The sequence below is a fragment of the Equus przewalskii genome, chromosome 7 (genome assembly GCF_037783145.1).
Source record: "Equus przewalskii isolate Varuska chromosome 7, EquPr2, whole genome shotgun sequence".
NCBI lineage: Eukaryota > Metazoa > Chordata > Mammalia > Perissodactyla > Equidae > Equus > Equus przewalskii.
In genome coordinates, this window is record NC_091837.1 from 25,367,636 (window position 1) to 25,384,933 (window position 17,298).

Below are 17,298 nucleotides of genomic sequence, written 5' to 3' on the forward strand. Positions count from 1 at the left end.
AGGCCAGAGAGCAGGCTCCCCGGAGCCCGCGGTGGGACATGTGGGCCCTGCCTGCCAGTGCCCGCTGAGCTAATGGGTGTCTGTGTGTGTGCGCGCCTGTGTGTGCGCCTATGGGTGCCCCTGTGTGTCTCTGTGTGTGTCCCTGTGTGTGTTCACGCGCATACCTGTGTGTGCCTGTGTGTGCGTGCGCGTGTGGTCAGTGCATGGATTTCATCACTCCCTGCCCGCGAGGCTGTGGGAAAGTCTGAGGCTCACGCGTTTTGGCAGCTGCCACCTTCTTCCAGAAACAATCGAAGGTGTGTATGACCGATGGTTTGGTCACGGCCACCTGGGAGCGGGGGCAGTCGGAGGTCTGGAACTTCAGACATCAACTTTCAACCCCAAACGACACTGCGGGAACGACCGCGCGAGGAGTACTTTTACCGCAGGGGAAACCGAGTCAGCCCCTGCTGGAGTGCGCACGTGGCAGAGGGGGGAGCCTGTGCCCCCGGCCTGGTCTTGAAGGTACCTGCCCTGCGCTCAGAGAAGGTGCCTTCGAAAGCTTGTGATTTCAAAACCTATAGGTTTCAGAGAAGCACGGGGCCTGACAGACTCCTCCGCAGTGGGACGAGGCAGCTCGGGTCGGAAACACCCCACCGTGCGGCCTGGAGCTTCACCCCCACCGTGTGCACGCGTGTCCCTGCGAGTGTGTGTGTGCGTGTCTGTGCGTGTGCATCTGTGCACGTGCATGTGTGCGTTCTGGCTCCCCGCTCCAGAGCCACACAGCCGGGCACAAATGCCAGCCCACTGCCTAGTGGCCACGTGCCTCAGGCTCCACCCGCGGGTGGCCGTCTCATCTCTGACAGAGGCCGACAGCGTGGACTCAGTAGCAACGTGAAGCGTCCTGTCTGGAGCCGGGGGAAGGGAAGCTCGGGTGCTAAGGGCCCCAGGAGGCGGTGGGGCCTCCTTTGTCCCATGGCCAGGCAGGAGAGAGTTAAACAGATCCGGGGCGCACGGGGAGCCCCGACCTCGGTCAGACAGAGGTGGAGCCCCATCCCTGACGGGGGGAGGTGGGAGCTGCGAACGGCGCCCTGCAAGGCCGTGGACAGGCAGCCGTCGCCAGCCAGTCCTGCCCTCCCCACGGTGGAGCCGAGCGCGCTGGAGCTCCCGGCTGCAGCCCTTGGCTGCCGGCACCACAGGCCAGGCTACACACAAGGAAACCTCTTTCTTATCCGGGACTAAACATGCAGAATGGGAGGGTTACCATGGCACACGAGGAGCATGGTGGGCGGGGCAGGCTCAGCTCAAGCGCAGAAGCGGCCACGGACCCTGTGAAGGCAGCCCGGGCTTGGGGGGCCTGCGGACCCCCTCACTGGCCCCCACGATCTGACCTGAACGCCTCCTCTTCCAGCTCCAGGCCCACGGCCCCCTTGCTTGTCCCTGCGATGCCAGGGCCCCTCCCACCTCTCAGCCTTCGCAGGTGCTGTTCCCTGAGATTCCGACAGGGCGCAGGCGGCGGAGAGCTCTGCCCACTCGCCGTCTACATGGCCTGGGCAGCCCCGGGCGCGCTTGATCACAGCGTTTCACTCAGTGGAAGCCCCGGCTGCTCTGAAATCATCTCGGCTCTTAACCGTCTACACCCTCCAGTCTGCCTCCTCCCGCTGCCACGCCAGCTCCTGGGGCAGCGAGCTGTGCTCTTCTCAGCGCCGAAGAGCCTGGCTCCACGCAGACGACATCCACCCCTCCCTCGCGGCGGGGGCCGTGCAGCCAGGCCGGAGGGGACAGACGGGCTGCCTGCTGCTCTGCCCACGGCCAGGGCTGCATCTGGGGGCGCTGCCTGCCGTCCCACCCCGGTCCGGCCCCAGGACACCTACGTGCGTGATGGAGCCGCGGTAGGTGATCGGGCTCTCGGAGGGCACCCGTGTGCTGGGGATGCCCTTGGTGATGCTTCCTCCCGGGACTGAGCCCAGAGACGTCCCTGGAAGACAGGACACAGGGGCTTAAGCGGTGTCTGCAGACCTGCCCGAGTCCCAAGAGCCACCGGACTGTGACCCACAAGTCCCCCTGGGTGTCTCAGCGCAGAGGCCCCCGTGCCCCTAAACGGCGAGGGGGACGACTGTGGAGGGGCCGCTGGACCTTCCCAGCAGGCTTTGGATGAGGGATCCCATTCCTGCCTCCAGCCTCCAGGGAGCAGAGGGGCAGCCACGGGGATGCAGGCAGATGCCAGCCCCACACCCTCCCCCTGCCCTCACCTCTCAGCACGGACGTCTCCTGTGCCGTGGGCACCCCCAGGCTCTCCGGCGGCCCCACCTGGCCCCGTGGGGACAGCTGCTCCTGCTTCACTCCGCTGAAGGGCGCTGGGGACGGGAGAGAGAGTGAGCAGAGCCGCTGGGACAGGGACACGCAAGGATGTGCAGGGCTGCCCCCCCAACCCGCCAAGGGCTGAGGCCAGCACTGCGAGGGCATCAGAGTGCCACCCGCGCCCCCCACATTTGGGCCGAGTCCACGGGCCAAGCTGCCCTCCCCTAACCCCCACACGGACACAGCAGGAGCCAAGCCCGGGACACCCAGGTGGGGGGCCCGGACCCTTACCCAGCTTCTTGGGGTCCATGGTGAGGGGCAGCCCCATGGTGATGGGACCCACGGGCGCCTTGGCGTGCTCTGAGTACGGGACGTGGAGCTGCACTGACATTCCCTGGGGGGCAGAGGTCATAGGTCACAGGGCCCCCACAGTCCCTCTGCCACATGCCCAGCCTGAGTGCCCAACACCCACTACGAGGGCCCAAAGAGGAGGGGAGCCTCAGGGTCACACGCAGGTCGGAGAGGCCGGGCTCGGGTCTCCAACCTGCTGCTCGCTATGTGACCCTGGACAAGCCTCGGGCCCCCCCACAGTGGCCACTGTGACCCGGGCAGCCTCAAGGGAACGGTGTACGTGAGCACTCTGGGCAAAATGGCTGCTTGGCCCTGCCCTGGAGGCGAAGGCAGATGGCCACGGACCCAGGCTCACCATGCACCGTCCACTGTGCCTACCGCATTCGCTCCTCACTTTCACAGGAGGAGCTGAGGCACAGAGAGGTTAAGTAACCTGTCCAGGGCCACACAGTCTGGTTGCAGAGCCCATGCTCTGGACTGCCCCACAGAGTGACCCCCCAATGTCCCAAGTGCGGGGGCAGGCTCCAGCCAGCTGGGACCCCAGTACTGCTGTGAATGGATGCGGCCGCCCAGACATCATCAGTCCCAACGCTCCCCTTTACAGATGGAAAGACGGACACCGAAAGAGGAAGGGGCTGATCCCCGGGCACCGCCCTCCTGCCTCACCTGGGAGATGGCGCCCATCTGCCTCTCGAGGACGCCTGGGTGCTTGGAGGAGGAGATGAGGGGCGGCGGGTTGGAGATGGTGGGTGGGCGGGGCAGCACGGGCCGCGCACTGTCGTGGAGGCCCAGGGGCAGCGGGTGACCTGCGGGGCATGGGTCTGTCCATCATGGGGCCCCAGGAGCGGTCATGCCCCAGCTGGACAGACAGGCCCCGGGAGCTGCTCCCCTCTTCCCAGTCCCACCAGGGCATGCCATCCCCACGTGCCCCTCCCTTGCTCTCCCTTCTCCGTCTGGGTGAACCACCTGTGTCCTTGGTCCAGGCACCAAGGCCACAGAGAAGGCTCCCTCCACCAGGCCCCGGCCCAGACCCCTTCTCTGGTCTCCCCATCCCCACTTTACCCCCTAGGAGTCCATTCCCCTCACAAGAACCAAAAGGACCTTCCTGAAAAGTCTCCCCCTGCTGGGAACTTTCGATAGCTCCCCACTGTCCCCAGGAAACAGTCTTAACCTCCGACACGGCTGCTAGGTTCACCAGACCGGGTGCTCGTGGTCTCCCCAGGTCCACTGGGCACCAAGCCCCCACTGTGGCCGCCTGACTCCGTTTCTCAAGGTTTGCCTGCTCCTTCCTGTCTCTGGATCTCTGCACATGCTGTTCCTCCTACGTGGCACATCTTTCCCCATTCTTCTCCCGGCTCACTTGGCCCTCTCATCCTGCAGGATCAGCTCTGCTTTGGGTGGTCTTTGCTGACACTACAGTCCATCTCAGCCCCTGGCTGCACTGCTTCTGCTGCTGGCAGAGCCTGGCCAGACTGGTGAAACCAGAAAGATCTCCACCCAGCCTGACTGGATTGAGACTATCAACCAAAGCAGCCCCTCCTCCCACCCCCGGCTTTTCTCTCCACCTGCCCAGTCTCTAGCTCTCAGTCGCCAGCGGAAGACAGAGCTCCCACTCTGAGCTGGCCCCTCACCAGCTCAAGCACCTTCCATGGCTCCCTACTGCCCATCACTTCAATCCCAATCCTGCAGTTTTCTCAAATCTCAGTGTTCCCCCGTTCCCTCCGCTGGCCCCACCGCCCCTCCCACCAGTCCCAGCGGACTCCGAGATCCTTCCACATGCAGCTCTGCACCAGTGCGAACAGTCAGAGCCCAATGCCGCGTGCCCTGGCTGACTGAGCACCACAGCCGAGTGGCTGGAGCTGGGGCTGAGCTACTCACCGGGCGGGGCGTAGGAGAAGGCCGAGGGGTCGGGGGCGTGCGGGGAGGCCTTGATCACCTCGCGAGGGGGCACAGGGAAGGGCAGGCCCGGCGTCCAGCACGGGGGCTCCGCGGGCAGCTTCTGGCCCTCGGCCGCAAAGGCCGCGAAGAACACGGGCTTCTCTGCCGAGGGGGCAGGGCGGTCAGCCGTGCCGGGCAGCCCTCGGGAGGCCCCCGCCCCCGCGCCGGCCTCGGGGTGGCCCGGCCACCAGCAGTGATGAGGGCTATGATGGGAGCCCCCGTGCCCGTGGCCGGCACCGCTGAGCCCACACACTGTTCGGCGCGGGCGGCATCCTGGGGAGGGGCTGGGCGCTCGGCAGCCCCTGGGATCCCGGGGGTCGTCCTATGGCCACGCCGGGCCCCGCAGACGCCGCCCAGGGCCTGCCCGCCCGGCTCATCCACCGCCTGCCGCCACCGAGCACCCAGCAGGCCCACAGGCCGCGGCGTCGGCAGCGCCCCCCACACAGGGATGAAGGCACTTGCAGCGGCTGCATGGGCTCCGGCGGGCGTGGGGGCGGCCAAGAGTCCCGCACCTGGGGTCCCTGCCGCCCCGGCACTGCCTGTCTGTGCCAAGCACTGCACCAGCGTGGACTCAACAGCCTCCCGCCAGCTGGTAAGGAAGTGACCGCCCCCAGACTGCCGTACGGGGGGAAACTGAGACACAGACACATCAATGGGCTCATCTGAGGTCACCAGCAAATACCTGGCCGGGTTGGGATCTGACCCCTGACCTCCTGGCCAGTGCAGCTGCAGAACGCACAACAACAGCAGGGCCACCGCTCTCCCTGAGCCTCCATGTGTGGACATGTTCATCCTCACGGCATCCTGAGGGAACCACGAGGCTCCCCCTTTCACAGTGGGGACAACGGCCCGGATGGAGAGTCACCTGGCAAAGGCCCACAGCCAGTAGCGACGGAGCCGGGGGGGCTGGCGGGCTGGAGACCGTGACCTCAGTCTCGTCCGCACACTGCCCACCACACAGGTGCTACAGCTGGCCCGAGTCTCAAGCCTGGGGACACCCCGCAGACACTGCCAGAGGCCCTGGAGCTCCTGCTAGCCTCTCACTCTGCTGAAATCTGTGCCAGGCTCTGAACCGCCAAGAATCAGCGTTGAGCTCGAGGACTGACTGATCCCAGGGAAGGTGACCAGCTGGGGATACAACTTGGGAACGCCTAGCCTGGGACGCAGATGGCAGGCAGATGTCATCTCTCGGGCCACCTCCAGATGGCAGAGGGGGTTCTGAAGGCCGTGAAGGCATGGTAGGAGAGTACTGGCATCGACTAGTGATGCCTGCTGCAGGCATGGCAGGTGGGAGCAGAGGTCCGTGTGCTCGCCCTGCATCTCTCCTAGGAGAGCCTGGGTTCCCCTGGAACGTGTGCCCTGGTGCAGTGGGGAGCCCACGGGACAGGGTCACAGATGCAGGAAGTAACTCGGTGTGGGATTCTCACGCTTGAGTGGCCCCTAATGGAGGGGCCCCCACAGGACCTGCCCTGGGCCAGGCGATTCCACAAACACCTGGACCTTGCTCACCCTGGTCCCCAACCCCACTGTGCTTTCTGCTGCTCAGCTGTAGCTGCAGGGGTGGGGGCGGGGGGGCAGCCTCCCTCTGGTGCTTGGAAGGGAACCTTGGGGCTGGGCCAGGCCGGGCAGGCGGCCGAGAGCCTGAGAGACGACCTGTTCCTCCAACTGGGCCCCGGGGAGCCCGGGTGAGGAGCTTGGCTGAGCCGTTCCACGCGGGAGCCAGACAGCGGGGGGGTCCTGAGCCCAGAGAGGGGGTGCTGGGTGTCAGCCTGATGCCTGTGCCTCGGGGCCCAGGCAGCCCAGACCTCGGGACACATGCACACCATGCCTGAGGCCAGGGGGGCCGTCGCCCACGGGGAGCGATGCCAGGACACAGGCCGGCCTCTGCCGTGCAGACGGGCTGAACGTCAGCCTCTGAAACCACTGGCAGTGGCTCACCTTCCCCGGGACAGGGCCTGTGACCCGTCCCACTGTGCCGTGGCTGGCCCGGGGGGTGCCCAGCCGCCCAAGTGCAGCCCAGCCCTGCTGGGATCTGGCTGTGGCCAAAGCTGACGGGCCCCTGACGTCACTCAGTAGCCACCTGCCTGGGCTGGTGTCCCAACCTGAATGTCCTTCCAGAGCCAGACCCCATGTCATGGGCGCTCACGCCCAGCGAATCTGCCCCTGGCCCAGGGTGGGCAGCCGGCAGGGTCCTGGGGGAAGGCAGACCTCCTGCCCTGGTCCCCGCCAGGCCTCATCAGCAGGTCCCTCCAGCTTTGCCTCTGAAACAAACTCCCATGCCCCCTCCCTCCTCATCACCCCTGCAGTCCGGGCAGCCCTATCATGCCCAGGACAGCGCTGTGGCCACCTCCATCTGTCTGCAACTCCTCATAGCCCTTCCTTTCTCCTCAACCATGGCCAGAAAGAGATCTTCCCCAAACACAAACCAGATTACCCGCCTACCCCCAACACACACACTTAAAATCCATCCAGCACAGCTTTCTGCTGCCCCTGATGCAGAGTCCCCATCACGCCGGGGCCTATAGGGCCTGACACCATCTGACCCCCATTTCCCTCTCCGACCTCCCACCCTCCCCCGTCCCCAGCCACAATGACCTCCTGGCAGCTCCTCCAACACACCAAGCTTGTTCCCACCCCAGGGCCTCTGCACATGCTGTTCCCTCTGCCTGGAAACCCTTCCCCAGGCCTTCTCATGACTGGAGACTCCTCTTCTCCAGAGATCCCTTCCCGGGGCCCCTCCTCGCTCATCCCATTTTGTCCCCTCCGCTGGGTGAATTGTTCTAAGTCACCCTGCTCCCTCATGCGTGCCTGGCTTAACCCCCCTCTTGCGCATGGAAACAGCAGCTCCTGCAGCGGGGACTTCATCCTGCTCCCCACCGACCCCACTGTCTCGCCTGGCGCTGGGCCATCATGGGTGGTCAACAGCCGCCCTGGCCCAGCAGCCACATGGCGGCCTGCGCGCCGGCCGGGATGCACACCTGCTCCGCGTGGCGTCTGAGACGGCGCACGGCAGGTGGAGGCAGCCATGGGTGGCGGGCAGGGTGGGCTCACTAGACGGGGAGTGTCTCACAGGCCCGTGTCCCTTGTGGGAAGTGTCGAGCTGTCCTCCTCCAGGGACAGCCCTGCTCTTTGTCCTCAGACAGGCAGACAGCCCCGCCCTCAGGAGGCCCACGGCTGAGCGCCAGCCTGGCTTTCTAGAGGAGGGGACGCTGGGTCCCAGACGGTGGTGATGGGGGCACAGGTGGCACTGGCCTGAGCCTGTTCCTGGGCTGCCCGGGCCAAGAGGGTGGCCTGGGGTCCTGCTGCTCTCAGACCCCGAGAGCAGCGGGCAGGACCCTGGGCTAGCCCAGCGCCGGGGCACCTCTGGGGGATCGGCCCTGAGACCTGTGATGTGCCAGCAGATCTGCATGGCAGGCCGACCTGGGAAGGGGCCCTTTGGGGACACACGCCTGTGATTTCTTGGGTCCAGTGGGCAGTGGGGCAGAGACAGAAGATCCAGAGAACAAGAAACCCCGCCCCGCCTGCCTCCTGACCTTGAGTTTCACGTGGGAACAATAAAGCATATGCCCAGGCAGTGGCCGAAGGCAGCTGCTCAGGGAGTCACCCGCCGGCTCCCCGACGAACCCAGTGACCTCGGCCTGGAAGACGGTCAGGATGAGGGCCGGAGGGGGCAGAAGTTCCTGCCAAGGTCCCAGAGCTGCTGCCAGCTAGGCGCCGAGCCTCCTCCCTGGTTCTAGAAGCTCACGTGTGGACTGAGTCACCCCAATCAGAGGCTGAGCCACAGATGTGTTTTCGTGCATGTACAATGCTTTCGAAAACTTTGAAAAGTTGCCAAGGCTGAGAAACTAGAAGATTTTGCATGAAAAGATGGCTTCTCTGGAACAACCACCCCAGGCCTGTATTGCCACACGTGTCCACTTTAAAAAGAACATGCATTGTCCACTTTGCCACAATCCCCACCGTTCCCTGTTGCCTCACTCCCACTGTTCTACTCACTGACTTGGCCGGCCCTGCAGCACAGGCTTGGAGTCCACAACAGCTGCTCCAGACACAAACGCCCCCGCCCTGCCCGCTGGCTCCCTGCACCCCCCACCCTCAGCCACAGCGCCCACTTACCCTCCTTCTCAGCAGTGGGCACAGGACTCCTGCTTTTGCCCCGGGGACTGCTGCTGGACTGCTGGGTGGTGTCGCTCTCAGGCTGCAGGTGCTGTGGTGGCGGTGGGGCAGGGGGAGCTGGCTTAGGGGGAACAGCATCCTCCCGGGGGGGCTCATGGACTTTGGTGACCTGCTGAGGGGAGCAGAGAGAAGCAGCATCTTTACAGGCCGTTGTGAGCACAGAGCTCAGGGAAAGCCGTCCAGGCCCCCTGCGCGTGACCAGCCAGAACACGGAGGCCCACGAGAGGCAGCGACACGCCGCGACACGCCCAAGGGATGTGGCCTGAGGGTCGGGAGGGCAGGTCTCTGCACACAGGCGAGGGGTGCCCACCCACCCAGCTGTCTGGCTATGGAGGAGAGGGAGCCACTTCCGGGAGCCGAGCCTCTCTGGGTCTCAGAGGGACCTGGGCTGGCGGACGGGGCTATGCTGGCCCAGGCAGGGGGCTGCACAGCCTGGCACGCCCTGTGCCCCTCACGCAAAAAGCCCTGGGCGGTTCTTAGTCTTTCAGCCGCAGCCCCCAGCTGCCTCTGGGAAGCCCAGGCCGCCCCCTCCAAGAAGGACGGCTTCGCCAGCGCTGGGCCGCCGTTGGGGGGCACCTCCACGGGCCACCAGCTTGGCCTCCACTACCTTCCTGGGGGCCCTCCCCACGGGAATTAGACTAGAACTGGGACGGTCCCCCGCCCTCCTCTCTTAGGTGGTGTGACCCCTGGGGGACTTCCTGCCTCCTCGCAGGCTCCTGCCTGGTCTGGGGGCTCTGGAAAACCCTGGCTGGCCGATAACGGCCGGGGTGGGGAGCAGCCAGGCAGGCTCCCGGGCACAGGGACGAGCCCCGCCTCCCAAGAGCCCCACCCGCGGCCACCCTCGAGCTGTTCCCGCCCTGTCTCTCTGGGGGCTTTTCCAGGAAACAGGGAAGAGCAGAGCCAGGCTGCAGGTGCAGTCTCCGCCCGCCCCAGCAGGCTCTGTGCTCAGCTGGCCGCAACGCCTGCCCCCTGAGCAGGACACAAAGGTCACTCAGCAGAAGGGTCCTGGGCACTCACGATGGGGGGGATGGCAGCTGCCCGCTGCTTCAGCTGCTTCAGGTCCAGCGGCTTCTGGGGTGAGGCGCTGGTCCTGCTGTCGCTGGTCGGGGTGAGGAGGCTGGGCCTCGGTGACAGCAGCCTGCGGGGGAGACAGGTGTCAGGCCGCAGGCTCCAGCCCTGGATGCCGGGGCTGGGAGGGGCTGGCCACTGTGGAGGTGAATGTCCAGGGTCACCCAGCAGAGGGAGTGGGGAGCAGGGCGGGGGCTCCTCCCCCTGCTCTGGTCCACGCAGGCCCCACGAGGGCCCAGACCCCTCTCCGACCCCAGCACAGAGGCCCAGGCAGGATCAAACCCTCCCTGGAGATAGCCCACAACCAGGAAAGCCCCAGAGAACCCCGACAAGGGCCCACCCCACGCACGGTCCCTCAGAAGCTGTCGTAAAGCCAAAGCACCAACCAGACTGAGGCTCAGGGAGCTCAGATTTGGGACCTCATCCATCACCCAGACCTGAGGGGCTCAGGTGCAGGGCTGTGTGGACCCTACTCACTGGGGATGGGAGCTGGGAGCCCACCCGCTTAACCAGAATGCCCTGCTCCCTGGAATCTTACCCGCCCCCCAGCTACAGAGGTGGGTGCGGGCTCCGTGTGGAGGAGCGGGTGAGTGTGCCCCTCACCCGCCCCAGCTGCCCAGTTCCTGCCCGGCTCTTGGCTCCCGCCCCACCCCACACCTGCTGAGCACACCTGCAGGGCACCACAGCCGGCCAGGCGACCCCACAGCACGCACGAGGGTCTCAGCCAGCGGCTGGGAGTCACCTAGAGGCAAAATAAGGGCTGAGGAACCAAAGCCAGAGGGTCCTGCTGGCACAGCCTCAACCGCATGCCGTGACTGTGCTGGCTGATGCCTCACGCAGGCTGTAAGGCACAGCCACTGCCTCGAGGTAAGACCACAGACGACCAGGACAGGAGCATACCACCCAGTGCCTGGCAGCTGGGGCCAGACACCAGCAAACAGCAGGGCTGCTCCTTCCTGCGACGGAGTCGGGTAGACCTGGGATGGTGGCCTGGGTGCCCCCTGCTCTCTGTGGTGGCAGGACCACGGTCCGTGACAGGCCAGTCCTGCGGGCACCGGCCTCCCGCCTGCATCTGCCACGTGCTTGGCTGGGCAGCGACAGACGTGGCGTCTATGGGGCTGCCACAGCGGGCAGGCGAGGCCGGGCGCAGAGGAAGGGCGTCCTCACTGCTCCATGCCAGCCGCCCTCTGTGGTCCTCCTGCCCGGTTCACCCTCCGCAACCTCTCCAGATCCTACTCGTGCCCCGAGGACCACCTGAGGCCACCGCCCTTCTCTGCTGCCCTGGACTCAGCCCCGTTCCAACTGTCGCCCTCGGGTGACCTGACGAGGTCTGAGCACGAATGTCATCACTGTCCCCACCATTTCCCTCCTCCGGCTCGCCCGCCACCACACCCAGCCTCCCTGGCCTCAGGGTGACTTAACATCGTCCATTTAAGCCAATGAGCATGTGTCAACTTGAACTTAAAAATGAATATATTGCAGCCACTTTGGAAACAGTGTGCCAGTTCGTCAAGAGTTGAGTCACTGCGCTGCCACGTGACCCAGCCAGTCCATGCTGTCGTCTGCCCAAGAGAGCCGAAAACACGCATCCGCAGCCAAACTTGTTCATGAAAAGATCACAGCTGTTCCACTCACCACTGCCAAAAGGTGGAAACAACCCAAACATGAGAAACGGATGAAGGGAGAAACAAAATGTGGTCCGTCCATACAGTGGAATATGATACAGCCATGAAAAAGGAATGGGGCACTGACACCTGCTACAACGCAGATGACCCTTGAAAACGATGCTGCACGAGAGAAGCAGACACAAAAGGCCACACAGTGTCTGATTCCACAGACAGGAAATGTCCAGAACAGGCAAATCCACTAGGACAGAAGGTAGATTCATAGCTGCCAGCAGCCGCAGGGCATGCTGAGGAGTGACTGGTGATGGCTGTGGGGCTTCTTTTTGAGCTCACGAAAACGTTCTGGAATTCAATAGTGGGGACGGTCGCACAACTCTGTGAATGTACTAAAAGCCTGTGAACTGCACATTTCACGGCTGAATTGTATGGTACGTGAATTACAGCTCGATAAAGCCGTACAAGAAAAGAATAAGGAACATACTATAAGCTGGCCGTGAAATCGAGGCTTTGACGTGGTAACTAACTGTGTTGTTTCTGTGAAGCATAATAAATAATACTTATTTTTAAACATATTATTATCTGTTGTGTAAAAATACAGAAACACTTTAAAACACGAATTTTAAAGTTAATAAGCTTTTGTGTCTGTGTAAATCTGGCTTTAGAAAGACACAGAGCACATTTTCATAACACATAAAGCAGTGTCCGTGTCCCTCTGACTGGCGCTGAACTGGTCTCAGGCCTGTGCCCTGCCGTGGCCCTATGGCTGCGCACCCAGGGGGGCAGGAGGCGGGGGGGGCAGGGCCTGCACTCAGCGCTCTCACCAGGCACAGCTGGTGGCCACACACGGGGCCCAGACCCCTCGCTCCTGAGCCCTCGCCCCAGACTTGCCAGCAGCCCCCTCAGAGTGAGGCAGGAGCTCCGTGGGGACCAGGCGCTCGGGCACAGCACTCCACAGTTTACAAGAGGTGCCAGCCTGCCCTCTCACTGTGAAGAGGGCAGCATCCAGGAACTAGGGGCTGGGTGTGGATCCTCGACAAGCCTGAGGGCCCTGAGCCCCAGGGGAGCGGGAAGATGCTCAGGTCACACTCACCGGCTCCCAATCTCCGCCCCTCCTCCAGCCCCGTCCTCTCCCCTTTGTTTTCCTGGGAGACAGCGGCTTCTATCTCCCTCTGGAGGCCGGGTGGGTGGGGCTCTCGGAGCCTGGCACGGCACGTGACGGGAGGGCAGGCGGAGGCCGGCAGCTCGGCTGGGAGCACCAGGCCTACCTCCCCACCCAGCCCTCCAGTTCAGGGCTCCGGCTCCCAGTCCAACCCTGCCTTCGGCCGTGTGCCTCAGTTTCCTCATCTGTAAAATGGGTGTGGGATCAGCTGTGCCGCCAAGGGCTGTTCTGTGGCTGGAGCACTGAGCGCAGGGCCGGGTGCTGAGCGCCTCGGGCCGGCTTCCCACGACTCTGGTCTTTTTCCCACCCTGGAGGCCAGGGCTGGGGGAGGGGGTAGGACAATAGGGACTGGGGGGCATGCCAGGCCTGTGACAGCACGTCCCCTCTGCTGAGCCTCTGCCTCAGCTTCCCCATTCTCCTGGGGCTGGGAGGGTGAGGGAAGCCTGGTTCGGGAACAGCATCCATACAGACACGGTCATGTCGCTCGCCTCTGCCCCCAGGACAAAACCCTGACTCCTCGCCCCGAGCCACAGGGCCCCTGCCCACCTCTGTGACCTCCTCTCCCTGTACCTGCTGCACTCCCTGCCACAGGTCCCTTGCCCTCTACTGAACATCAGCTCATGAGGCCACAGGGCCTTTGCCCTGGCTGTTCTCACTGCTGGCTGTCCCACACCTCACATGCCAGCTCTGACCAGCCTCCAGTGGACTGGCCTCCCTGACTGCTCCGTCCACTCCCCCATTCTTTGCGTCGTCCACCTGCGACACGAGCGGTCGCTTTACTCCTTCACTGTCCCAGTTTTGTACTAGTCGCTGTCTCTGGAACACGAGCACCCTGGAGGCGGCCTCACTGCCCTGTTCCCAGCGTCCCTTCACCTAGAGGGCACACGGGTGCCGGTCACTCACTCACGGAATAAAGCAAAAAAGGAGAAACTGCTGTCACAGTTCTGTGAAAATTCCAGGGGCTCAGCCGAAGAGGCCACACCCCGGCCCCCCATGGAGTGACCGCCGGGGGTTCCTGAGACAGACCCAAAGGAGGGGAGCCAGTCTCATCGAGCGGCACCGTGGGGCTGGCACAGGCTGGCAGTCCGCAGCCTGTAACTCCACTACTCCCATGGGATGCCCTAAGTGGAGACCCCCCATTGTATAGACGAGAACAGCGAGGCCCAGGGAAGGGGCCTTCCACAGCCTGCCATGGCGCACCTGCGCACCTCTGGGAACTGGGACAGGGGGCAGGCGAGCTCAGGGTTTCACAATCAGAGCCACCATCTCTGGGCGTTGTCCAAGACAAGGCCCGGCAGAGCTGCCTGGCGGAAAGCGGCGGGGAGCAAAGACAGGATGCGGTTTTCTCTCCCGCAGCCGTCCGGGCAGGCGGGGCCAGGCCGAGACGCGCCTTGTGTGGCTCTAAGGACACCCAGTTCCCTGCGCCGTGGCTGCCAGGCAGGAAGACGGCGCGCAGCCAGGGCCGGGGTCGTCCGGGGGGCGGCCCTGCCAGGAGGCCCCGCTGCCAGGGTGCGCTCTGACGCATCTCACCGGGGTCCTCCGACGCCCGCCGGGCCCTGCGCGCCGCGGCCGGGGGAGGGAGGGGTGGCAGGTTGCCAGCCGGGAAGAGGTCAGCATGCTGGCCTGAGTCCGGCCTCACCCCGAGGGCGGGGACCGACCTAGGTCACACAGGGCGTGACAAACCAGGTGTCCTGACTCCCAGCCCAGGGCTCTTGCTCCCAGGGGACCAAATGCTGGACATTCAGGCAGGAAGAGTGGACGGAAGCCAAACCCAGCTGGGGGAGGGAAGGACACGTCCCTGGGTGGGGTTGCCGAGGGGGGATGGGGGGGACACACTGAAAGCAGCCCGCAGGGCTCAGGCCTGGCCCAAGGGGTCCAGCGGGGCTGGTGGGATCCAGGCCAACCCTCCCAGCTCTCCAGCCTGGGCAGGCTACATGTACCCACAACACAGACTCCAGGAGGCCCCTTATCAGCATGGCTGCCCCATGAGCTCAGCACCCTTCCCGCTAAAAGCAGAAACATGTGTTTCCATGACTCTGCCTCACAGCCGGCAGGAGCGGGGTGGGGAGCCTCCCGCCCCTACCCCGTTACCCAGGCACAGAGTGAGTGCAGCGGCCAGACCCTGGCCGGAGGCCTCCCCGGCAGCCACAGCCGCCTGAGCACTGTTTTCCGAGCTGCGCCCGTCGGGTAAGACTCTCCGGAATTCTGTGCCTTAGAAACCTGTTGGCCAGGACTTAGCTTGTCAAAGGGCCACCCACCAGACCATCTGCTTCCCACAAACGGGGCGAGGCTCCTGCCGGCGGTGGCCCCCAGCGCCCCCGGACACAGGAAACAGAGGACAACGTGGCTCGCCTGCCTTTGTGGGACATATGGAGACCCACAGAGCTCTGAACGAACCGGATTTTCCTATGAAATGTTCTAGAACTTGCCATTTTTAGCAAGCCCCAAGGTGAATCACGGGGCAGAGGAAACGAGTGAACGCATCGGATTTGAAAGTCAGATTTTCCTCCCTCTCCCTTTGCCCAGAACTTTTCCGAGAGACATGAGAGGAGAGAAAACAGACAGCACTGTTTTCAGTCAAAATAAAAGTGACCCCCGGCCTCTGCAGAAACAGTTCTTCCCTGAGCTGCCAGAGGCTCGGCGAAGACCTACACCTCCACCCGGCCGCCCGCCCGCGGCCCTCGCTGGGTGCATGAGCCTTGTCTGTGCTGAACGCAGGTGAGCCTGGCGGCCCCAGGGCCTTGGGGACAGGCACCCTGCACAGGAGCGAGGACATAGGTAGGAAAGGGAGGCACACGCTCAGTGACAGCAACCCAAACAGGGTGGCATGGGGACACTTAGGCCGCCCCGCGGGAGAGACACCTCTGTAAGGAGAGCCCCCTACGGCTCTGATGGCTCAGGGCCTGGACCACCAGCCAGAGCCAGGGAGCCCCGAGTTCCAAGCCCGGATCCAGGGGATGGGAGAGGAACCACCAACAGTCTTGGGGACCTGCTGTTTCCCCCACCACCACCTCCACCGGCGTGAGGCACACCCCCAGCACCGTTGGCTTGGACCACGGCAGCCACCTCCTGACTGTCTCCCCTCTGACCCCCATCAAACCCCACAGGCCCAGCCAGGTGGCTTCAAGCCCGGGTCAACCCCGCTCTTTCCTCACGGCCCCACGGATAAAGTGCGGCCTCCGAGTGGACCCACAAGCGCCACCTGCCCGCCCAGCCTGCCCCACCTCCCACCGTGCCCCCACCACTCCGCCACCCAGGGCCTGAACCCTGCCAGGCTTGCCCTCGCTGCTCCAGCCGTGTTGAGGGTACAAGGGCATCCTCCAACGATGCCCAAGTTCTGACCCATGGCCACCTGCCTGGGAACGTGACCTCATTTGGAAACAGGCTCTTGGCAGACGGGATGGAGTTAAGATGAGGTCATTGTGGGTGATCCTAATCCAGTGAGTGGCGTCCTCAGGGGAAGAGAAAAATTTGGGCACGCCATGTGACCATGGAGGTAGAGACCGGAGCGATTCCTCTACGAGCCGAGGAGGACCAAGGATGGTTGGCCACCACAAGCAGTGGCTGGAGGAGGCAGGAAGGACCCTCCCCTGGAGCCTTCAGAGGGAGCACGGCCCGCCACACCTGGATTTTGGACTTACGGCCTCCAGATTTGTGGTCCTTGGTGATGGCAGCCGTGCCACCCTCTCCCCCAGAGATGGCCTCCTTCTCTGCCCAGGCTCGGCTCAGCAGCCACCTCCGGGGGCAGGCCCTCCCCATGCCCACTGCCCTCCCCCAACGTGGATCTGCCAGGTGGGGACTCCGTCCAGCGTCTGCCCCCCTGAGCAGGCTACGTGCTCCCTGGGGGCAGGCGTGGAATCCGCCGCCCCGCTGCAGTCTAGGTATACAGTCAGCGCCAATACATGTTTGCAGAGCAAGAAAACACAACACCCGCGTCCAGCCACCCACTCACCTGTTCTTGTCGCTGCCCTCGGGCTCATCCACCTCGTCGGCGCTGCAAGTGGCGCTGGAGTCGCTGTCCTGGGGCGCACCGGAGCCCTTGGCGGTGGCTTTGCCCGCGGGGCCGCAGCCCTCCTTCTTTTCCACCTTGAGCGTGCCCTCCGCCTTGACCTCGGCCTTGACCTCGGGCGCGCCCTTGACCTTGTCGGGCGCCTCCTCCGCGGTCTCCTCCTTGCACTCGCTCTTGACGCTCCGGCCGGGTTCCGCGGGGGGCGCCTCGCCCGGCTCCTCCTTCTTGCCCACGTCCCCGGCCAGCTCGGGGGCCACCGCGGGCTTCTGCTCCTCGCCCTCCTCCGCCGGGGACGCGGCCGCCTCCTCGTCCTTCTCCTCCTTGGGGACCAGGGCGGGCGCCGCGGCGGGCTCGGCGGGCGCGGGCGGCGGGGCGGGGCCGGCGGGCTCGGGGGCCGCTGCGGGCTCGGGGCGCGGGGCGTCCTCCGGCGGCGGCGTGGGCGGCGCGGGGGGCGCGGCGGCGGGGCCGGGGGGCTTGGGCCCGTTCTGCCCCGTGTCCTTGGCAGCCTCGGCGCGCGGCGACGGGATGCTCTCGGTGTCCGAGCTGTTGTGGACGGCGGCTGTGGGGAGAGCGCGGGGGTGAGGGCGCCGGACCCCGGCCCGACCGCACCCAGCGCCTCCTCCGGCAAGAGCTGGGGATGCAGGGCCCCGGCTGCCGCCACCAGGCAGCCCTCCTGCCGTGCCCTTCTCCCA

At 64.8% G+C, this 17,298-nt stretch overlaps 1 protein-coding gene across 45 annotated transcripts in view; it reads right to left on the reverse strand.

Annotated features, from left to right (window-relative positions):
- NCOR2 (nuclear receptor corepressor 2) overlaps positions 1 to 17,298 on the reverse strand; it is a 205,749-nt gene that overhangs the window by 24,050 nt on the left and 164,401 nt on the right. For 39 of the 45 annotated variants that reach the window (XM_070627241.1, XM_070627248.1, XM_070627252.1 and 36 more), the window contains 8 exons: positions 16,550 to 17,165; positions 9,763 to 9,883; positions 8,686 to 8,857; positions 4,510 to 4,671; positions 3,298 to 3,437; positions 2,572 to 2,674; positions 2,232 to 2,336; positions 1,854 to 1,957 (listed from right to left, as the gene is read on the reverse strand). In XM_070627241.1, coding sequence (XP_070483342.1) covers positions 1,854 to 1,957; positions 2,232 to 2,336; positions 2,572 to 2,674; positions 3,298 to 3,437; positions 4,510 to 4,671; positions 8,686 to 8,857; positions 9,763 to 9,883; positions 16,550 to 17,165 — 1,523 coding nt within the window. The remainder of the gene's footprint in view (positions 1 to 1,853; positions 1,958 to 2,231; positions 2,337 to 2,571; positions 2,675 to 3,297; positions 3,438 to 4,509; positions 4,672 to 8,685; positions 8,858 to 9,762; positions 9,884 to 16,549; positions 17,166 to 17,298) is intronic. The other 6 variants (XM_070627275.1, XM_070627267.1, XM_070627265.1 and 3 more) reach the window with 3 other exon arrangements.